Genomic DNA, 21945 nt, shown 5'->3' with positions numbered 1-21945 from the left:
CCTGGGTTTTGGTTTTCTGCCGGGGCTGCTTGGGCTTCAGCAATCTTGGCCCATCACCACCATCACCACCCTACTTCACCCCGCGACTTGGGGCAAGGCAAGTACGCTGGTGCCCTCTAGTGGCAAGCATGGGAAGGACAGGCAAGGTGTTGCCTTAAGGATGCTGGGGTGGGTCCACCGCTGGGGGGTTCTGGGTTGGTTCTGGGTTATCAGCTTCTCCCCTCAACAGAAGACACACTGCAGGGTGAGGGCATAACATTTATTTTTCCAGAAGGGTCAGGCAGTGGGGCAGTGCAGCATTCAAACCCCAGACCAGACATGCAGCATCCACATGCAGAGCAGCCACATAGGCTGGGGTGAGGCTGAGTGTGGGGGCTGGGCCCACAGCACCCAACCTCGAGGCTCAGGCCCAGGGCTCTTCTGCCTCCACTACAACAAGGAGACAGAGGACTGGCCTGTGGCCTGATGGCTGGAGCCCTGTTGCCGGCTTGTTGACAGCACTGTGTCGGGACAGCCTTGCCCGCGGGAAGGGCCGGACACTCAGGATAGTGCCGCCCCAGCAGGAGAAGGGTCCACATACTTCCGGGTCCCCCACAGGGGTACCCTCCCCCGTTCCAGAAAGACTCCGCAGAATTAGGACCAGGCCCTCTCCCCCCGCAGGGATACGTCCAGGAAAGGGACTTCCCTGAGCACACGCAGGGCCCTCGTAAGGCAGTGCTGAAGTCAGGAAGCCTCGCCTCCGTGCCACGGGGAGAGGGAGGGCGTGAGCAGGCCTGGGCAGGAGGGCCGAGGAGGCGGGGGACACCGGCGGGCCTGCAGCCACCTGGCCTACAGGGCTGAGAGTGGGGAAGCCAGGCTTGCAGGAAGACCAGGCCAGGAGGGGCGCGGGTGCCCGCCTTCCCCAGAACCCCTGCAACCCAAGCTGGGCGCTGGCCAGGACTACAAAGAACTTCAAGGCACCAGGATTGTGAGGAGCGGCAGCGCCATCCCCCCAGAGACAGACAGTGATGAGGAGCAACACACTCGGCATCACTCCAGGGGAGTGTCCGAGAGAAACACAGGAAGAGGGGAAGAGGGGAAAGAAGCCCAGGGAGCGGAGGGTGGAGGAGACGAACGAGATGAGCCGTGACAGAGAGGGCGTGGGGTGGAGGGGAGCCGGGGAGACAGTCAGATATGGCCTCCGCATGCACTTCTGGTCCCTACAAAATAAGGCACCAGAGCCAGCAGCGCGCCTGCTGTCCCCGTGGCATGGACACGGCTGCTGAAGGGGGCCTCGCGCGGGCGCCTCACACATGAGCACCGGTGGCCTTCTGGATCAGGGGGATCTGCAAGGACAGGAGAGGCCATGAGGCTGGGCTCCGGGGCCCCTCCCCAGGCCGCTGGGCTGCCTGGGAAAGCCCCCCGAGAACTTGCGAGCACACACCTTGGACAGGTCAACGCCGGTGAGGGCGTGCACAGAGGCCGGCAGCTCAGCCAGCAGCCGGTTCACTTCGGACGTCACCTTGCTGTTGTCCCCGCTGAGGACCACGATCTCATCAACTTTGGTCAGGGGAGCGGCCACTTTGGCAGCAATCTGAGAGGGGGAGGAGACTCAGCTGAGATCCTGGTCATGCCCCCACTCCAGCATCTCTCCCTCCAATGCCCCAAGCGGCCCTGGAGGCCCTTCTGCACAAACCCTGGCTGAGCCTGTGCCTGCTGTGGGGCTCCAAGGCCCCTGATAAGGACTCTCCCACTTGTTTCTGGGCCACACTCAGCCATGCTCAGGGCTGACTCTGACTTCTGCACTCAGAAATCACTCCTGGCGAGACCTGGGGGACCATATGGGGTCCCACGGATCGAACCCAGGTCAGCCGTGTGCAAGCAAGAGCACTTCTTACATATATGTAGATTTTGGGCCACACTTACTCTAGCCTCTGTGCTGGGGAGAAGGGGTCACTCCCAGCAGTGCTTGGGGGACCATAAGGTGCCAGGAATGGGCTCAGGCTCCTGGCACATGCTCAGTCAGCTACACTATCTCTCTGGCCCTTTTTCATTCCTTGGGGTGTCAGGATTCAAACTCAGGGCTTCTCACATGAAAAGCAAGCGCTCTGTTGTTCAGCTTCCTCCTGGGCTGAGCTCAGCTCTCCCATTCAATGCTCACAGCTGACCTCAGTTGTTTTTTGGTCACACTCAGCGGTGCTCAGACTTAGTCCTGGCTCCCGTGCTCAGGAGTCACTCCTGGCAGGCACCCTTATGGGATGCCAAGGATGAACCAGGGTCCGCTGCGGACAAGGCAGGAGCCTTGCCTTAGTTTTACCAACCAAGGTGTAGAGAAATCACGGCAGGTGCGTCCTTGGTCCAGCCTGGGGCGAGGTGCGGTGGGGCTCACCTGGGGCAGCGCCTCCAGCACCAAGGCCATCTTGGCGGATTCTCCGTATTTCTGGTAGGCCTCAGCCTTGAGCTTCATCCGCTCAGCCTCGGCCTTGCCCATCGCCTCGATGACAGCAGCCTCCGCCTCCCCGATTTTGCGGATCTTCTCAGCCTCTGCCTGTGCCAAGAGGACCTGCTTCACCCTGGGGGAGTCCAGGCCGAGGAGGGTCAATGAGGCGTGCCAGGGCTCCCTTGGGGCCAGCGAGCCGGAAGCCCTCTATTCTGGCAGGTGTCAGTGGTAGGGATGACTCATGGGGCTTATCCTGGCTCCAGCTCTGGCCAGGGGCGCCCCCAGATGCATGTGGATAAAGGGCTAGGGAGGATGTGTTCCAGGCCAAACACAACAAGGGGCTCAGGAGCCTTCTGTTTTTGTTTGGGGGCCACACCTGCCTGAGTTCAGGGCTTACTCCTGACTCTGTGCTCAGGGATCATTCCTAGTGGTGTAAATCTGGGTAGGCTGTGTGCAAGGCGAATGCCTGACCTGCTGTCCTACCCTCTGGCCCCATCCTTCCTCCTCACCCCTTGGCCAGGCCAGTCACCCCACAATGAGCTATCCTGGGGGAGACGTCGCTTCCAAGCTGTGGTCAGGAGCCTGGTGGGATTGCAGGGACAGCAAAAGGTGTGTGTGAGGGGCACTCACTTCTCCCCCTCGGCAATCTGCTGGATGCGGTGGGCCTCGGCCTCGGCGGGGCGGCGCACCGTGGCGATGAGCTCCTTGTCCGTGCGCAGGATCTCCTGCGCCTCCACGGCGATCTGCTTCTTGCGCTGCACCACCTCGATCTCGATCTCTTCCTGCCGGATCTTCTGCTGCTCGCGGGCCCCCTGCAGCTCGTAAGCCAGCTGGGCCTCGGCTGTCTGAGGCAGGATTGGGTGTGAACCAGTCAGAGGCTGCCCACCGGCCCTCGAGCCCCGAGCCGGGTGCCCCCGTGCCCCCGTCGCCCCTCACCTTGATGTTGACCTCCTCGCTGAAGGCCGACTTCTGCAGCTCGAAGGCCCGCTTGGAGTCGGCGATCTTGGTGTCTGCCATGAATTTCACGTCCAACATTTCCTTCTTGCACTCGGCTTCCTAGGAGCAGGGAAGGGCCGGTGCTGAGGGTCCCCTGAGCCACCAGAGTCCCCTCACCCTGGAGCGACCAGACCCTGGGGGTGGAGGAAACCCCAAGTACCCGGATGCCTGCGTCCCGCTCGGCCTCGGCCACCCCAATGTCGGCATCTCTTTGTACCACGGCAGTTTGGGTCTTGCCCAAGGAGCTCAGGTAGTCCACTTTGTCATACACGTCCTGGAAAGGGCAGGGAAGGGTCGTAAGAAGTGAGCTCCCCTCCTGCCAGGAGCCCCCCTCTTGGGCTGCAGACCCCTACACCCCCTACTGTACCTTGATGGTGAAGCTGAGGATCTCAATGCCCATACGGCCGACATCAGGGGCTGCCACCTCCCGCACCAGCTTGGCAAACTGGTCCCGGTCCTGATAAATCTGCTCCACAGTCAGAGTTCCTGGGGACAGGGGGAACATGTTTGGCTTCTCCTGAGGAAGGCAGAGGTGCTCAAGGAGAGGTCTGAGGTCTGGAGGGGCTGTGTAGCTGGCGTGGAGTCTTCCTGGGTTTCGCTTGGTTTGGTTTAGATTTGGGGGTCACTCCTGGCTCCAGGCACAGTGGCTTTATTCCCAGTTTTACCTGGGGAGCAAACCTGGGTCTCCCCTGGGCTGGAGCAACAGCAAAGCAGGTAATACACTTGCTCTGCATGCAGTCAACCTGGGTTTGATCTCTGGCACCCCATGTGGTCCCCTAAGTCTATCAGGGGCGAGCCAGAAGTCAGCTCTCAACACTGCCAGTGTGTCCCCCAGCACTCCCCCCACCAAGAGAAAAAACAACAACAAATACCAACAACCTGCAAAGAATGTGCTTGTGCACTCTGAGCTATGCCCCAGTCCAGCGATCTATTTAGTTTTTTTTTTTTTCCTTTTTGGGTCATACCCGGCAATACACAGGGGTCACTCCTGGCTCTGCACTCAGGAATTACTCCTGGCGGTGCTCAGGGAACCATACGGGATGCTGGGAATCGAACCCGGATCAGCCATGTGCAAGGCAAACGCCCTACCAGCTATGCTATCGCTCCAGCCCCTCTATTTAGTTTTTATTCTTTTAAAAATTCCCTTCCTGCACTTTCCTTGGTTGATGCTGTAGCGACTGGGTGGAGTGCAGGGCACGCGCCTGGCTAGGGTAGCACATCAGGCTGCCGTGCTCACGGAGATTTGTGTTCTGCTGGATGTGGCGCTTGCAGGGGGCTGTGTTTTTTTAGTTGGGGCTCACAAGTGATGGCTGTGGTATTTGCTGGAGACACAGGGGCTCCCACATGCATGCTCCCCCAGAGGCACACTCCCTGACCATGACTGGCTTCTTCTCTAAGGAACAACAGACTGCCACACGCAGCGCCTGACTTGGAAGTGTCTGGCATCTTGGGAGCCTGATACCTTACATTCTCCTACAGAAGGCCTGAACTCTTGTCTGGAGTTCTGAGCAGGGGAGCTCAGACCCAAGAAAGGCCTGTCTCTATTTGGGGAACGTGGTCCTCTTCAACCGAGTGCACAGCTTCGGGAGAGATGGACACACATGGAGGGGTAAGAGAGTAAGAGAGATTTGCCTAGCCAGCCAAATCTGCCCTATCAATCCTGTCAATCAATGGGGTGACAGATGTCGCTGTCACATCTCCCCCACATACTTTTTTCTCTTGTGGGGGGGTGTGTGCCACACCCAGCAGTGCTCAGAGATCATTCCTGGTGGCTCGGTATGTGATGCTGGGGACGGAACCCAGGCCAGCAGTATGTAAGGCAAATGTCCTACCTGCTGTACTGTCGCTCGGGCCCCTCACTTCTGATTTTAGCTGTGGCGCTCACTGAGGGTCACAGCCTGTTTTGCGGCGTTCACATGCACCTGGTTGTGGGGCTTCAGGGAATTACAAGGTTCACAGACAGCAAAGCTGCCGGGAGCTCAGCAGCAGGGATCTGAGCTCAGGATGAGATGTCTGCAGAGCCGGTGCTCTGAGCCCCTACGCTTTCTTCCTGGAATTTTATATTTCATTTTTTGGGCCACACTTGGCAATGCTCAGGGGACTGTATGGGATGTCGGGGATCGAACCTGGGTCCGCTGCATGCAAGACAAGTGCCCTTCCCCCGTACTATTGCTCCAGCCCCCATTTTGTTGTTGATGTCATTGCTACCATTTCCTGCTGTTAGGGAGGCCGTGGACAGAGGTGCTGGGGGTCCATTTGGTGCTGCAGACGGAACCCAGGGTCTCACAGGTATGAGGCATATTCCAGGACTGGGGCTGGGGTTTAGCACAGGCCTTGCAGGCGGTGAAACCTGGGCTCAGTGGTCAGCACTGAAAGTGGGGGTGGGGTGGGGGTGGGTACGGGGGCAGAGAAGGCTTGGGCTCTAGCTGAGGGTCCTGTCCCTGTGCTGTTTGTTCTCAGCAGTGTTCGGCACTGAGCCTCCTCCTGCAGAATGCAGGCTTGGGGGGCGGGGTGTGTGGGGGGGGAGTGTTCAACACAGTCAGACCACACCCGACAGGACCCTGCTCACTGCCCCCGCCCCCTCCTTCTCTCAAGTCACCAGGAGTTTTCAAAGAAAATACTCGAGGACTGGAGCTGGAGCAATAGTCCAGTAGGGAGGGCGTTTGCCTTGTACAAGGTCAACCCGGGTTCGATTCCCAGCATCCCGGATGGTCCCCTGAGCACCGCCAGGAGTAATTCCTGAGTGCATGAGCCAGGAGTAAGCCCCATGCATCACTGGGTGTGACCCAAAAAGCCAAAAAAAAAAAAAAAAAAACCTCGAGGAAGTGGAGTTCCAGCTCTTCAGCCCCTGCCCTCCCGCCTCTCCCGGTGGCCCTCACCCAGGATGGAGCGCAGGTGGCCCTCCAGTGTCTGCAGGACGACGTTCTTGATGTCCTGCACGTTCTTGCCCAGGAACTGCTCGCAGGCCACCGCCAGGAGCTCCATCTCCGTCATGATCTTCACCTGCCAGTGGTCACAGGGGTGACTGAGCCAGGCTGGGGGGGTGGCAGAGGGACGACCGGGGGGCGGGGGCAGAGGGACGCCTCGCGCACTAGCGTGGAGGGGTGCTGTGCCCCTCGCACCTTTCTCAGACCTGGAGGCATGGGGGTGGATGGGGAGCGTTTGGGGTCTGGGGTGGGGGAGGCACACAGGATTCTTACATCGGGAGACGTCGCCTTCGTGACGTGGCCTCTCTCCTGGGCCTTAGGGGGTTCACCCCCCGTCCCTCCCGCCCCCAGTTCCCTCATCAGCCAGTTCCTCCTTACAGGCTCCCACAGGAGGGAGGGCTGCAGGCCAAGGGGCAGAGAGAGCGGAAGAGTAAACGAGCGAGAGGGACACAGACAAGACTAGGAAAGCGAGCAGAGACAGATCGGCAAGGGCGCGGGGGTTGGGGGGCACTATGGTGGGTGGGCAACCTTCTGCCATCCCTGAGGGATGGAGCCAACAGGCCTTCCCCAGGGGCCTACAAGGTGGCTCAGCCTCTGGTGATGGCCTGCGAGGTGGCTGCTCTGTGATGCTGATTGGGGGGGACAGGGCAGGAACCTGGGCGCTGGGTTGGGCCAATGACACAGCCGGGTGACCATCAGTCCGGGACGCCTCTGCTCACGTAGGCTGGCCCTCTGCTCCTCACCCCTCCCTCACCCAAGCCTAGGGACCAGCCTTTCTGACACCTGCAAAGAATGGGGGTGAAATTAGCAAGACTGCTCTGAGGAGAGAAGGGGTGTCAGTCAGTTAGTCCTGTTGGGGGGCGGAGGGGGAGCGGCAGGATGGCCCAGGGTGGGCCAGTTCAATTTCCGGTTCCATGGTGATGACAAGCCTCTCCTGGAGGAAGCAGGTGGGATGGGGGCGCTGCAGAGGGTCTGCCCCTGACTGCCGTCCTCTCCTCCCCCCAAGCCCAGCCTGGGGACGGGGCAGCTCAATGGGCATGCGCGGGGCTGCTGAGTTACTATACCTGGGCGACACCCGTCACAGTTAAAGCTACCCCCTCGGCCGTCTCTACGTCCTCGCAGCGGGGCTGCAACGTCATAATCTCTAGGGAAATCCTGCCAAGAAACGCAAAACAGGGGCATGGGTCTCGGGGCCCCGGGCCTCGAATGTGGGGAGGGTCGAGTCCCTCACTCCTTTGGCTGGGGTGAGTCAGGGGTTCAGCTGACTTTGGGTGGGGCTATGGCAGGGGCTGTGAGATGGGAGGGAGGGGTGATGGGGGCAAGTACAGAGGCTACTCCCAAGTGCATGGCCACTGCCCTGCCAGCCTGGCCTGCAGAAGGCGAAAGAGGAGGAAAGAGGTGGAGGTGGGAGGCCAGGGGGGGGTCCCGTGGGAGCAGGTGAGGGTGGGCCCTCGGGATGCCTCACCCATTTCCAGCTCAGAGCTCCCAGAATGCCCAGGGAGGCTCCCCAGAAATTGCTGCCTGAAAGCTGGGCCCTGCTGGGCAGATGGGCCCCGCTGGACCAAGCCGGAGGCAGCTCTGCAGCCGCTCCTTGCTGGGCAGTCGCCGCCCTGTCTCTCCACCGGGCCCGGCAGCTCCTGTGGAAAACACAGGCTTGGGCCACGCTTCCTTCTGTTGGGAGGTGCAGGCAGCCAAAGTTTCCTGGCCAAGGAGCACTCCCCGCTGAAAGCACGGGGTCACGAGTCCACGTCACACAGGTGACCGGGAGCTGGACGCCTGAGACTGTGTAGGCAGTGACTATGCAGGGGCTGGAGATGGGGGGGCTTCTGAGGAAGTGCAGAGGGAGGCAGGCAGGGCCCTCTCTATTCACAAGGCGCTCCATGCTCTCCCCGGGTCTCTGCCCTGATGCCTGCCCTCTTGTGGCTCCTGGGGCAGGTGCGATGGGGTTGGCCACTCCTCCGTCACCAAGGGCAGTGTGTGTGCTTGAGACTAGGCTGGGTTTCTGCCCGCCAGCCCAAGAAGGCTGCAGGGCCTTTGCATGTCGAGGGAAGGGGATGGACATTCAGCTTTCTCCTGGGCTAGAGACCTGGCAGTACGCGAGTTCTGAGGGATTCATGAGGCTCCCGGCGGCACCCACAGGGCCTGGGAGTGAGAGGGACTCCGAGCAAGCAGGTGAACGGAGACATGAAGGCAGAAACCTGCATGGTGTAGAGGAAGCCCCTGGAGTGACGACAGGCCCCGGCTCAAGATTGGGTTTCACCAGTGACAGTAGCGTGGCACTGGTGAGTGACACATGGGGCCACTAGTGCTTCGAAGGAGGGCTGTGTGTGTGTTCACAGGCAAGCCTGGGCGCTGAGCTACTGCCCCCCAGACCTCAAACGTACTGCTTTCCTCGCCTTTCTACTTTCTTTCTCTACATGGTACAGAGAAGGCACAACTCTATCTCAGGGATGGAGAAAGTGAAGCCCAGAGACCAGAGGTGATGGGTACAGAGTGAGGACAGGAAACGGCAGGGCTCTGCTGAGGGCCTGGAAGGAGATCAGAGGGCGCTATGGGGCTATGCGAACAGAACCCTCCATGGAATCTATCTGGGGGCCTTGTGGGAAGAGGGCCTGGGACGGAACTCAGAGTGTCAGGCTGGGAAAGCGGCTGCGAGAACACTGGTGCCTGGGGAACGGGGATTCAGCAAGAGGTGTTAGGAGTAACTCCCCACCTGCCTGGCCCTGCTCCCCTTCACTGCAGTTCAGCACTGTGAAGGATGTTACAGAGAGGTCTGTGCCTTCTTGGTTTATTCCCAGGTCAAGAGCAGTATCCAAGACTCCTGCTAACCGACCACCAACTTGGGTTGATTTTTTCTTTTTTTTTTTTTTGTAGGGGAGACACCGACTCTGTGGTGACCAGGATGGAACCCAGGGCGACTGCACAGAAGGTCTATGCCTCAGCCCCTCCCATCTTTTTTCTTTTTGGGTCACACCTGGTGATGCACAGGGGTTCCTCCTGGCTCTGCCCTCAGGAATTACTCCTGGCAGTGCTCAGGGGACCATATGGGATGCTGGGAATCGAACTCGGGTCAGCTGCGTGCAAGGCAAATGTCCTACCCGCTGGGCTATTGCTCCAGGCCCCTGCTTCAGCCCTTTGAACCGTCTCCCCAGCCCCAGCATCCTTCACTATTGCCACAATGACAGCCCACCAGAGAAGACACGGAAGCTGGGGATCAAAGGGATCCATCCTGGCCCCCCGAGCAGCAGAGGAGGAGAGGGAGGGCATCAGTTCGGTTTCGGCCTGCCAGGCCCCGCAGGGCAGGAAGAGAGGAGGTTAGACACGGAGGAGGAAGCAGGTGGGGCATTACCTGTGCAACCCCTGTTACGAATAGCGGGACCCCCTCCGACGTCTCAATATTCTCACAGCGACACAGGATGGTCATAACCTCCAGAGACAGTCTGAGGAGCAGCCAGAGGGCAGGGAGGGGGGGACGGGAAGGGGGAGGAGGGGACACAGCAAACACACACAGTGGTTACCAGACCAGCTCGGAGGCTTGATGCCTGGGGTGTGTTGGGGATGCTCAGTGCTCAGGACTCCCCCCCGCTGTCAGCTTGGCAAGAGTTGGAAGGGTACAGAGACCCCCTCCTGTGGGCCTGACATCTTTGGGTCTCTTCTCGAGCCCCGCCCCCCAACCCTTCTCAGGAGTGGACCAGGGAAAAGCCTGCAGAAGTCCCGGGCTGTGACCTGTGCCCACCACTCAGCTCTTCCCAGAGGGTCTTGGCAGAATCTGGGTGACAGCTCAGCGCCGCTCTCCCAGCACACACAAAGCCTGTTCTGCTGAAACTCGGGGGCAGAGTGGGGGTGGGGTGGGGGTGGGGAGGCCTCTCTGGGGATTTACCAGCTAAGACACAAATGCTGGCAGGGCACAAGCCGAGGACTGACTGTGCTACGTAGCACTAAGAAAAGGCATTTGCGCGGGGCCAAAGTGATAGTACAAAGGGGAGGGCGCTCCTCATCTTGCACACAGCAGACCGGGATCGATCCCTGGCCACCACATATAGTCCCCAGAGCACCGCTGGGAGTGATCCCTGAGTGCAGAGCCAGGAGTGAACCCTGAGCATTGCCAGATGTGGCCCAAGCACAAACACAAAACAAAAAGGCATTTTAGGGCTAGCAAAGCCCAAAGGACCGTCTGAATTTGCTGATTTGGGTGAGGTGGTGGTGGGTCTCTGCCTGAATAGTCACAGGGACATGGGGGTGGGATGGGGGGTGGGGAAAAGATGACAGAGTCCACCCTGGAATTTTCAAAGTCAGGCACAGGCAGAAAAAAAAGTAGTGATGTGAGCAAAGCCGGTTGGTCCACCCAAGCAAGCCTGCCTGCATGTGGACGGGCTGGAGGTCAGGAGGAGGCCGCCGGCACTGGAGGCAGCTTCCCTGCATCAGAGGAAAGCACAGAGGCTGAAGCTGGAGGAGGTGGAAGCAGGGGGGCTGGGGGCGGGAATCAGTGGAAAACGTGCCCCCCCTTCCACCCCCAGGCTCTGGGTCCTGCAGATGGACAGAGGCTGCCTTCACTACGGCCCTGTCACTAGCGCCCTGGGCTGGAGAGGACTCTTGCCCTGGCTCAGGCAGGAACCACCAGACTCATGGGGAAGGAGTGAGGGAGGACAGGAAGGGGAAGGGGAGGTGGGAGGCTGCAGCTCAGATGCCAGAGGGGGCGGAACTGCCCAGGGAAGGGACAGGGCCCGGCAGGAGGGAGTTTAGGAGCCTGCAGTGAGAGGGCTGACTCCGAGGGGGCAACCTCCAGGACTGCCCGGTGTGGGGTCCCCTTCCCCAAGCAGGCTGGGGGCCAGGGAGAGGAGGGGGGAGATTGGCTTCCTACAGGTCAAGGTCGATTGTCTGTCCCAAAAATGCTGTTGGAGAAGCCCCACCTGGCCTGGCCTGGGGGTGTAGATGGGGGCACTGCTCCCAGGGGCACACTGTGTGAGGGAAACCAAGGCAGCAAGAGGCGCTGAGGACAGGTCTCTGGGCAAGACACGAGCTGGCTCGCACGCGACGCTCTGTTCTGGACCGTGTGGGACTGGGGTGGCCATGTCTTGAGAGGGCAGCAAGCCTACTCCCACCACAGGGAGCCCCCACACCGCAGTCACTGGGGGGGGCTCTCAGGGAGGTGAGGGGGCTGTGGCGGGCCCCATACTCTCCCTGCACCCTTAGCTCACTCGACCCTCTGGTCCTCAATGCTCAGTGCAGCCAAGGGGCTGCTCTCTGCGGAGTGCGGGGTGTGTGTGTGGGGGGGGTTGCCATCACTCTCCCTTCAGGACCCCTGTGCCCCTGTCCCCCACCTGCATTGCCCACTTCTGTGCCTCGGCTGGCGGGGTGCAACCCACTTGCCCTGCTTTCCTGCTACCAGGAGGGGTGCTGGTGGGACAACTGTGGGTGTACCTCACTTCGTGTGTGTGTGTGTGTGTGTGTGTGTGTGGAGGGACCTGACTCTGAGGAAGCCCCCAGCTCCCTTTCTCCGTGAAGTCTGCCCAGACTGGCTGAGGAGGTGGAGCCCTGTCTGGTCTGATCCCCGCACTTCCTCAGCTCCCACCTGTAACCTCTGATGGCTGCGGCTCCAGAGTCACCAAGGAGTGTACAGCTGTGTTCTGCCAGGTAGGCCGAGCGCACACAGCGTGTCCTTGCTCCTTGGAGCCTCCATGTGGGGCTGGCAGGTGAGGCTCCAAGCTGAGCTTGGGCTCTGAATTCCCTGGGAGACACGTGGCCACAGAGGAGCCAGGCCGCACCCATTTCCCGGCTTCCTTGGAGTCCCTCCCCAGGTGGAGTGTGGCCAATGGGGGCTGCTCTTGCTGACCTGTGGGGCGAAGGGGGGGAACCCGGAACCCCACCCCGGGTCTTGAATCCCCAGAGTCTTACCTCTGTGTGTCAGAGATGCACCACCAGGCCCAGGCCCAGCCGCCAAAGACATATTGTTTATAGTCGGAACCGCAACAGCCCCCTGGAGAGCAAAGCAAACCACTTCTGGTCAGAAGGTTCTTTAATTCTGGGGGGTGGGCCACAGCCAGCGGTGATCAGGGCTGACTCCTGACTTGGTGCTCAGGGGACCAGAAGGGATGCTGGGGATGGAATCCAGGCTGGCCATGTGCAAGTTAAGCACCCTACCCTCTGCTCTATTGCTCCGGCCCCCTTTTTTATGTGTTCTGATGCTTGACAACTCTCACTGCTCGGGTTCAAACACTGAGGTTATATGTAAGTGGACAACATCCCCTTTAAAGGACCTGAAGTATAGGCGGATAGATAGGCAATTTCATGAAAAGGCTCTCTGGTGAGTGGTTCAATATAGAAATGTTTCTAGAGCTATTCTCAGTGTGCAGAATGGGTAGGGAAAAAGCTTCCACTGTTCATCAAACCTACCCCCAATTTTTTTTTGCGTTTGGGTCACACCTGGTGGTGCACAGGTTTTACTCCTGGCTCATGCACTCAGGAATTACTCCTGGCGGTGCTCAGGGGATCATATGGGATGCTGGGAATTGAACCCGGGTTGGCTGCGTGCAAGGCAAATGCACAACCTCCTGTGCTATCACTGCAGCCCCCTTCCCCCATTTTTTTTTGTTTTGTTTTGTTTTTGGGCCATACTCAGCAATGCTCAGAGGTCTCTCCTGGCTCTTCACTCAGGAGTTACTCCTGGCGGTGCTTGGGGGACCATATGGGATGCTAGGATCAAACCCAGGTTAGCTGCATGTAAGGAAAATGCCCTACCTGCTGTACTATTGCTCTAGCCCCACCCCCATCTTTTTTTTTTTCCTGCTTTTTGGGTCACACCCAGCAGTACTTGAGGCTTACTTCTGGCTCTGTGCTCAGGGATTTGAAGGGGTGGGGGGTCTTAGGGGTCAGGATACTGGTAGGGCTCAGGGATAATGTAGGGTTCCAGGGACTGAACCTGGGTCAGCCTCATTCAAAGAAAGTGCTTTCTTTATTCACTGTACGATCTCTCCAGCCCTCAACCATTCATTAAAACAGGGAGAAAAAAAAAGCGCATTGTTTTGGCTCTGAGAGATCATACAGGGTTTAAGTCTTGCATGTGGCTGACTCTAGTTTGAGCCCTGGCACCACATATGGCTCCCCACGCACCTACTCCTGCACCCCAGCACTGTTGGGTATGGCTGTCCCTCCCACCACTTCTGAGTATTTCTGTTCAGGACACAGTGATTCAGTTTCCGCTCTGAAGGGGATGAGATTAGGAGGGGCCTTTTCCTGAGACTTGTGCACTCTTTGTGGTTCATCTGTTAGAGCTAAGCAGAGAGGGAGTGCAGGGGGCAGATGCTGGCAGGCTGACGTGGGGAGGCAACCAGGGTCAAAGCGCTGCTCAGGCGCGGTGCACAGGTGAGGCTACTGCTCTGTGTTCAAGGTTCTGGAATGACTTCATCTTGTGAGGGGCGGGGGAAGGAAATGCTTCCAGACCAAGCCTAAGTACAGCAGGGAGGGCACTTGCCTTGCATGATCTGGCACCTTCTATGGTCCCCTAAGCCATACCAGAAGTGATCCCTGAGTGTTTGCTCTGCAAGCTCTGACCAAGGTTGATCCTCAGCATCCCTTACGGTCCCCCAAGCAGCGCCAGGAGTAACCCCTAGGCACTGCTAGGTATGGTCCCAGTAACAAAACAAAACAAAAAAGGTGTGATCCCTGAGCACAGAGCCAGGAGTAAGCCCTGAGGATAGCTAGGTGTGGCCTGTGCCCTCCCCACCCAAACAAACAAAAAACAAAGCCCAAATCACAGTATTAATGGGAAAACGGAACAGAAAGGGAAAGGGCCTAAAGAGGAAGTGGTTCCTGTAAACTGTGAACAAAGCAGAATTCTGCATCTGGTAATGACTTAGGCTTATGCTGCAGACATGTCCAGCATGCTCTTTATCCACAGAAAGAGAAACATTCATTCTTGAAACTCCATTTTTTTTTTGGGGGCGGGGAGGTTGGGGGCAGGGGTCCATACCTGCTGTGCCCCAGGCTAACTCCTGGCAGAGCTCAGGGAACCATATGTGGTGACTGGAATTCAACTTAACCCCTGTACTATTTCATTGCCCAATTCCTGAAATTCTTGTTAGCAAACCCTCTTGTGAATGCCAAATTACCATTCAAGTTCAAGAAAATTTTATTTATAATTGTTTTTGGTTTGGGGACCATACCCAGTGGTGTTCAGGGTATGAACACCATACCTTACTCCTAGCTCTGCACTCAGGGATCACTATAGGTGGGGTTCGGGAAATCATATGGGGTGTTGGGGATAAAACCCTGGTTGTCTGTATGCAAGGCAAGTGCCCCACCTACTATATTACCATCTTGGCCCCAAAAGAAAATTTTAGTAGACGCTGAACAGGCAGTCAGTATTCAGCACAGAAACAGAATGCCCATGACTCAGAGGAAAGAAGATTTGGAATAAAGCTAATTGGTGCCGTCACTCCCATGTTCACAAACTTGGGCGAACTCAGGAAAGCATTCGATGGTGTCTTTAAGGTCATAGGTCAGTAGCAGTTTCTTGGAGCTCAGTGTTTTTTTCTTTTTCTTTTTGGGTCGCACCTGGAGATGCACAGGGGTCACTCCTGTCTCATGCACTCAGGAATTACTCCTGGCGGTGCTCAGGGAACCATATGGGATGCTGGGAATTGAACCTGGGTTGGCCGTGTGCAAACGCTCTACCCGCTGTACTATCGCTCCAGCCCCAGAGCTCAGTGGCTTTACTATCCCTAAGTACAAAGCAGGGGAAGGGGCTGAGGGTGACTCCTTGTTAGAAGAGCTATGTGTGTATATGATGGGAGTGTGATCATACCAGATTTTAAGGTGGGAAGAATCAAGCTTCATTTGAATTTTTATTTATTTCTTGTTTTGTGGTCACACCTGGCGATGCTCAGGGGTTACTCTAGGAGGTGCTTGGGAGACCATATGAGATGCGAAGGATGTAACCAGGGTTGGATGCCCGGAAGGCAAGCACCCTACCAGCGATTCTATTGCTCCAGCTCCTCGTATGCATTTTATTTAATTAATTGTTTGCTTTTTGGGTCACACCCGGCTATGCACAGGGGTTACTCTTGGTTTTGCACTCAGGAATTACCCCTGGTGGTGCTCAGGGGACCATATGGGATGCTGGAATTGAACCTGGGTCGGCTGCGTGCAAGGCAAATGCCCTATCCGCTGTGTTATTGCTCCAGCCCCTCGTATGTATGCATTTTAAAAACAGCACTTCATCTTGCCTGCAGCTGACCCAGGATTGATCCTGGTCATGACATAAGATGCCCTGAGTACTATCAGGGATCATCTGTGAGCAGAGTCACGAGTAAGCCCTGAGCACTGATGGGCATGGACCAAACCAGCCCCAAAGAGACAAAACTTCACTATGCAAAAAAAGGGTCTATTGCTGACTGTGCTCAAGGGTCTCTCAGAGGTGCTCAGGAACCAGATGTGGTACAGGGATCGAATCTGGGTTAGCAGCAAGCAAGGCAAGAACCCTGCTGTTCTATCCCCCTGGCCCCATGACTGCGATTTTGAATGTGATCATCTTGAATTTAAATAGTCACATGCTGGGGGCTGGAATGCAAGCCTTGCACGCACAAGGCCAAGTTGAACTTCCAGCCCCTCCTGGCTCTCTAAGCATTGTGCTGCTGCTCTTGTCCCCCTGCCCCTAATCTGTGGTTAGTGGCTACTTTATTAGTGTACTGTGGGAAGCTGGCCCTTTAACTGACCAAGGCCTAAGTGCCTGTGCTAGGTATGGTCATCCTGATCTACGACCCCACAGCAGGCACAGCCTGTGCTATGTATGGTCATCTTGACCTACGTGACCCCGCAATGGGCAAAACCAGTGCTATGTATGGTTATCTTGATGTTTGGTTATCCTGAGAGAACATCTGTCATGGCTGTCAGTAATAACAAGAAGTAACTATCTCGTGTCTGGTATGTGATGCATATAAATTTTGTAAATGATATGGACATGGCCCTTTGTGTAATCACCTCGTGTCTGGTACCAGATACACATAAACCTTGTAATGCATGATAGGTGAAAACAAACCTTCCTAACCATATATGGGCACGACCTTTAGTGTAGCTGCCTCACTAATGGATATATACCCTGATTGCCCCCAGTAAAGTCTGTCCCTTTTTCTCTCTGTTTCTGAACTGCATCCTGTCTCTTGTGTTCATTCGGTCGGTTCTTCCCTGAACCTACGGATCCTAGGGCCACCTCTGCGGGCCGGAGAGTGGTTTTGTGGGCCCCCCGCAGTGTACAAGGCTGCTCCGGGTTTGGTGGGATGTGAGGGCAATAGCTGGAACAGTTCACAGAAGGAAAAGCAAACCAGACAAGTCCCAGGTAGGAGGAAGAAAGGAAGTAAGACCCCATGAGCGTGGAGGGCCACGGGGTTAGAGACTGGTGTCCGAGACTGCTCACTGGGAGGCCAAGCCAGAGTCCTGGGTCCACTGCTGTGCAGATGCAGGGGAGCGGGCAGAGAGGGAGAGACCCAGAGTGAAGAGGGGCGGGAGGCAGTCTTAGGTGTCTCCTAGTTTCTCTGGGGCAGAAATCCCTGTGCAGGAGGCTGGAGCTGGCGAGACGCCACTGCAGGCTTCGCTGGCCCGGAGTGCAGTGAGGAGGCTGCTGAGGTCAAAGCAGTCACTCTGAAACCTAAGCCACCTCAGGATCTAGTGAAACTGGAAGAGGGTCAAAAAGCATGGTGCGTTCACTTGTCACATGCCAGGGGTTGGGGACTGGCTGACTTCTCAAGGCTGGGCAGGGGGTGGCAGTAGGGGACCTGAGGTGGGCGTCCATTTTTCAACTTTCACTACACTTTGACCTCTGGAGCAGGCTGTCACAGTTCAAGCTGGACAAAATGGCCAGGTTCCAGGGCAGCAACAACAGGAAGCTGGGCCTGCCAGTCTGCCCCGCCCCCAGCAGCTTCTTCCCCGAAAGGCATTGCGTCAAGACTTCCTGGTCACCATTCCTAGTGGGGACACTTCGCTGCCTCTTCCTTGACCTTCCATGCTCTGCTTTGAGGCCCACAAGTTTCTCCTATTTCTTAAATCTGACTTTTCCATTTTTTTTGGGGGGGGGTGACTGTTTTTTGTGCCACACCCAGTGGTGCTCAGAACTTACTTCTGACTGTACTCAGGAATCACTCCTGGCGGGGGGCTGGGGGATCGAACCCTTGTCAGCTGCATGCAAGCAAGCACCCTCCTGCTGTGCTATTGCTCTGGCCCAAGGGTTTATTTTGGGGGCCACATCAGGATAAGGTTTGCTCAGGACCAAATGGTGAAAATGGTGACCGGCTGATGAGAAAATACATCCCAGAATCAAAGATCAATTTTATGATCCACCTGGCCCCAGGAGGCCACCAGGCTGCATTTCATGCTTCCTCACACCAACCCCCTACAGATAATAAGGCCAGACCAACCACTTCGTCCTCCTGGTCTCTGTTCCCTTTTCCCGCCCAAGACAACTTAAAATCCTGCTTAGTCTTTCTCAGGGTGCGCCTCTACCCCATTCTCATCAGGGGCCAGTAGGGTCTGCCCACTTTATTCGCCTCTGTCCCTCTGTCTGCATCAGGGTGAGGTTTCCAACCTATCAGGTGATGTTCAGGGTTTTTTTTTTTTTTTACCAATATTGCCTTTCCCCTCCATGCTCAAGCAGAAGCAGCACAGGAACTTCTTTCCACCCTACTCTTAGCTTCTCCACACAACCCTTTCATAGTCTACAAGGGGGATTTAGCCCTTTTATTTGGGGAAGGAATAAGGAGTATTGAAACATATCTCCTGTGGGGGAGGCGGGTATTGTACACTGATCTTCAGCCCTGGCTGGGCGTCAGTCTGTGGGAGTCCAGCAGAGCTTAAGGAACCCTCTCTAGAGGGTTGGTAAATGAACAGTAAACATAAAATATTATTATTATTATTTTTTTTTGTAGTGGTGCCAGCGATCAAACCTAGCCCTTACATATGAAGCATGTACTCTAGCACTGAGTTACACCCCAGGTTCAAAAGCTATTAATAATAAAATCACTAAACATGTCAAATAGTAATGTATGCTTTTTATTAACATGTCAAGTAAGATATAATAAATGCCTTAATTTCAGAGAAGATAGGCATGTTCAGGAAGGTATGGCCATAAACATAATCTTAAAATAGTGAAGAATATGGATGATTTTTGGGTACCTGCAAAAGTGCAGCATGGTAGAGCTGGGGCAGTTCAATGGGCAAAAGCCCATGCTTTGTACGTGGGAGGCCCAGCCTGATCCAAGCACTGTGCTGGGGGTGGCCTCCAACCGAAATAAACAAGCAAACAAACAAAACTCTCCAGGAGGGAAGGAAAGAGTATTTGCTAATACTATTAAGAGTTACTGATGGGGACAGAGGGAAACCTGGGAACACTGGTGGAAGGGAGTAGACACTGGTGAGGGGATTGATGTTGGAGCATTGTACACCTGAAACCAAATCATGGATAACTGTATAATTTGCAATGACTTAATTAAAAAAAATTAGAGGGGAAAAATATTGTTGCCCACACTCACAATCATAGAAAATGAATTTTCGTTAAGGTTGGTGAAAATTAAAAAAAAAAGTACTTCCGCCATCTAAATTCAGATCTCTAAATTCTAACCACAGGTGCTCAGGACATAGTTCACCAATAGAGCACTTGCCTTTCAAGTATGAGTGAGGCACTGGGTTGGTCTCTGGTACTGAGTGGAAAAAAAAAATTGGGAGCTAGAGAGACAGCTCAAAGGGCAGAGTGGATGCATGCTTTGCAGGCGGAAGCGAAGGTCCATCCATCTTAAGAGTTCCCAGGGCAGAGAGCTGGGTGTGGTCCAAAAAACAAATAAGAGGCTGGAGCGACTGTATCCCTGGTAGGGCCCTTGCCTTGCATTCAGCTGAATGAAGACGGCTGGATCCCTTGGCACCACATAAGGTCCCTGAGCTGCACCAGGAGTGAGCCAGGAGTAGGCCCTGAGCGCTGCTGGGTGTGGCCTTAAAGCAAACAAATCAAAAATCAAACTCCCAAAAACCAACCAAACAAAAATATTACCCACAAGAGGCTGGAGAAATAGTACAGTAGGTAAGTCTGCCTTGCACATAGCCAACCCTGACACCACATGTGGTCAGTCCTGAGCACCACCAGCAATGATTTCTGACCGCAGAACCGTAAGGAAGCCCTGAGCACAGTTCTGTCCCCCACCAAAACCAAAACCAAAATGTTACCCACAAACTCCAGTTTGAGAACCTCTGGATCTACTGTAGAGAGAGGCATGTGATATTTAGATGTCCTTTTGAAATTTCTAGACGCCCATAAAAAAAAAAATCTTTTCTATCTGTTTGGCCACACCCATGGTGCTCACTTCTGGTTCCACACTCAAGATCACTCCCACTGAGGCTCTAGAGATAACATGGGATCAAACACTTGGAGGGCCATGGCAAGACAAGTACCCTACCTGTTGTACTATTGCCCCAGCCCTGAAAAGCGTTTATATTACAGACTTAAGGAGGGAGACTGAATTGAAAAGGATAACTAGACTTTTCAGGTGGAAAAGATGAGCATCAATGCGTTAGCACTCCCCTAAAATTGGGCTGAGAAGCCTCTGGACTTAAATGCTGGCAAGGTAACCAAGAGAGGGCAGGCTGGGATTTTACAAGTCAGAGAGAGCCGTATCTCAGCTCCATTACCCCCACTCCCAACACACTATAAATCAAACATAACTCCAGTCAATTCTCTCTCTCTTGACTCCAGTACCTTCCATCCTCAGCAGGCCTCCTCTCCCCACCCCTGAAACTGCTTCACAGTGAGCCCGGCACTGGCCTCTGATTAGAAGACCAGGTTCTGGGCAACCGAAAGCTCATCTCAAGGGCTCCCTTTTATGCCCCAGTCTCAAGGCTCTCCAGTAAGACAAAATTGGATCTTTTTTCCGCCTCAGTTCAGCCTGGGCTACTACCAGGGGGAGGAAAGGCCAAAACACTCTGTAAGAAAAAGAAAGTGTAGAGGCCAGAGCTATGGTATAGCGGGTAGGGCACTTGTCTTGCACTTGGCCCACCCAGGTTTGATACCCGGCATCTGGTATGATCTCAGAGACCACCAGGAGTGATTCCTGAGTGTGGAGGCAGGAGTAGGCCCTGAGCACTGTTGGGTGTGGCACAAAACAAAAGACAAACAAGCAAGCAAAAGTGCAGATTGGGTGTTCTCAGAGCCAGTGCTAGGTGCAGGGCCGGGGACAATCCCTGGTTTTATGAAGGAAGGAAAATCTGTCCAGGTAGTGCTCTCAGGGCCTCTCTCCTGACTTCAAGGCTCTCTCTAGTCTACGGAGAAGTGAAGTATCCAATTTCCCTCAAAGGCGTCCAGGTCTGGGAGAGAGCGGGGATTTCCTGTCCAGGGGAGGAGATGAGGGAGGCATTGATTTTGCGATGCAACCTGGATCAGCAGTTAAGATTCTGGGTGAAACTTTCCAATGAGGCTGTTCCCCCCACCCCCCACCCCTCGTGTAGAGGACAGCTACCGGGCCCGGCCTCGCCCACTGCCACCTCCCGGCTCGGTGGCCAGCCCCGTGCTACTGGGCACCGTGTGCAGCGCGGCTCCTGGGAAGCCAGACAGCAGGGACGCGGGCGGGTGGGCAGTGCCGCCCCTCCCCAGCACCTGTGCGCCAGGCTGGAAAGGCTGCAGCCATTTTCCAGGGCGCCCCAAATCCGAAGGGTCAACAGGAAGCGTGAGGGTCGCGGTCCCTCGGCCCTCCCCAGCCCCGCCTTAAGCGCAGGGGCATTCTCGGAGCCTGCAGCGTCCTGCTGCCGAGATGCATAGCCCCAAGGCCGGTTTCCCAACCTGTAGAGGCCGCGCCCGCGCCTTCCCGGGCGGCCGGCGCCCTGGAAAGCCCCGCCTGGCCGGAATAAACGGGTCCGAGCGCACGTCGGGACTAGAGCCGGGTGCCAGGGCCGCCCCGCGCCCCGCCCTGGGCACCTGCGCTCGCGGGCGGCGCGACCCCTCTCCAGCCCCGGGCGCTGGCACCCCGCCAGACCGCTGTGTCGGTTCCCAGCACCGCCGGGCCCCTCCCTCCGGGGACCCCCCGGCTTCTTGTCGGGACCCCCCAGAACCACGGTGGGCTCGGGAGGGGGCGAGGGAAAGGGAGTAAACAGCGGCCGAGCCGCAGCGCAGGGTGGTGGTGGTGGGGGGGGGATTGGGGAACCCCCGCGGGGCGCGCTCGCGGGCGAGGGGCACGCAACGCAGGGGCCCTTCTGGAATGGGGGGCCTGGGGAGCGGACGCCGAGCACCCCGCGCTCCCGCCCCCGCCGCCCGCTCACCTGAGACCACCAGCGCCTCGTTGGGCCCCACGGTGTGGCAGTTCCCCATGGCGCCGCGGGCCGTGGCTCCTGGGGCAGCGCGCAGAGCCGGACAGCAGCAGCCGGCCGCGCCCAGCGATCCCGCCGCCCCCCGCGCCGCCCGCTCGCCCCCCTGGGCCGCCGCAGCCCCGCCGGAAGTGTGCGGCGGAGGGCGGGGCCGCGCCGCGGCAGGAACGAGCCCAGCCGGCCAGTCCGCACGCTTTATTAGGGTCTCCCGCCGCGCCCCCGCCGCCGCGGGCCGTTGCCCGTCGCGAACTTCCCTCCCACCCCCCACCAGCG

At 56.8% G+C, this 21945-nt stretch overlaps 1 protein-coding gene across 2 annotated transcripts; it reads right to left on the bottom strand.

Moving 5' to 3' along the window:
• Nucleotides 1-254: 254 nt before the first annotated feature.
• FLOT2 (flotillin 2) lies at nt 255-21787 on the bottom strand. 2 transcript variants are annotated; one of them, XM_056127996.1, is made up of 11 exons: nt 21628-21787; nt 12238-12319; nt 7407-7497; nt 6295-6418; nt 3783-3901; nt 3576-3689; nt 3356-3475; nt 3050-3264; nt 2369-2552; nt 1424-1573; nt 255-1325 (listed from the first exon to the last, which is right to left on the bottom strand). In XM_056127996.1, the coding sequence occupies exons 1-11, from the start codon at nt 21674-21676 to the stop codon at nt 1287-1289; spliced, it is 1287 nt and encodes a 428-aa protein (XP_055983971.1). In that variant the 5' UTR covers nt 21677-21787; the 3' UTR covers nt 255-1286. The 2 variants fall into 2 exon arrangements, with proteins under 2 accessions (XP_055983971.1, XP_055983972.1); XM_056127997.1 differs by lacking the exons at nt 12238-12319; nt 21628-21787 and adding an exon at nt 9692-9774 and having other exon boundaries at nt 676-1325.
• Nucleotides 21788-21945: the final 158 nt, after the last annotated feature.

The sequence above is a fragment of the Sorex fumeus genome, unplaced genomic scaffold (assembly GCF_029834395.1).
Source record: "Sorex fumeus unplaced genomic scaffold, SorFum_2.1 ptg000063l, whole genome shotgun sequence".
NCBI lineage: Eukaryota > Metazoa > Chordata > Mammalia > Eulipotyphla > Soricidae > Sorex > Sorex fumeus.
Note: the sequence above shows the minus strand (reverse complement) of the source record. Positions and strands in the feature narration are given on the sequence as shown.

Excerpts from the sequence above, each read along its gene's own strand:
- FLOT2 (XM_056127996.1), bottom strand. The coding sequence starts at position 21,676 with ATGGGGAACTGCCACACCGTGGGGCCCAACGAGGCGCTGGTGGTCTCA. Across the intron at positions 3,476-3,575 it reads AGCGGGACGCAGGCATCCGG|GAAGCCGAGTGCAAGAAGGA; the intron begins GTACTTGGGGTT and ends CCCTGCTCCTAG. Across the intron at positions 3,265-3,355 it reads GCGAGGAGGTCAACATCAAG|ACAGCCGAGGCCCAGCTGGC; the intron begins GTGAGGGGCGAC and ends ATCCTGCCTCAG.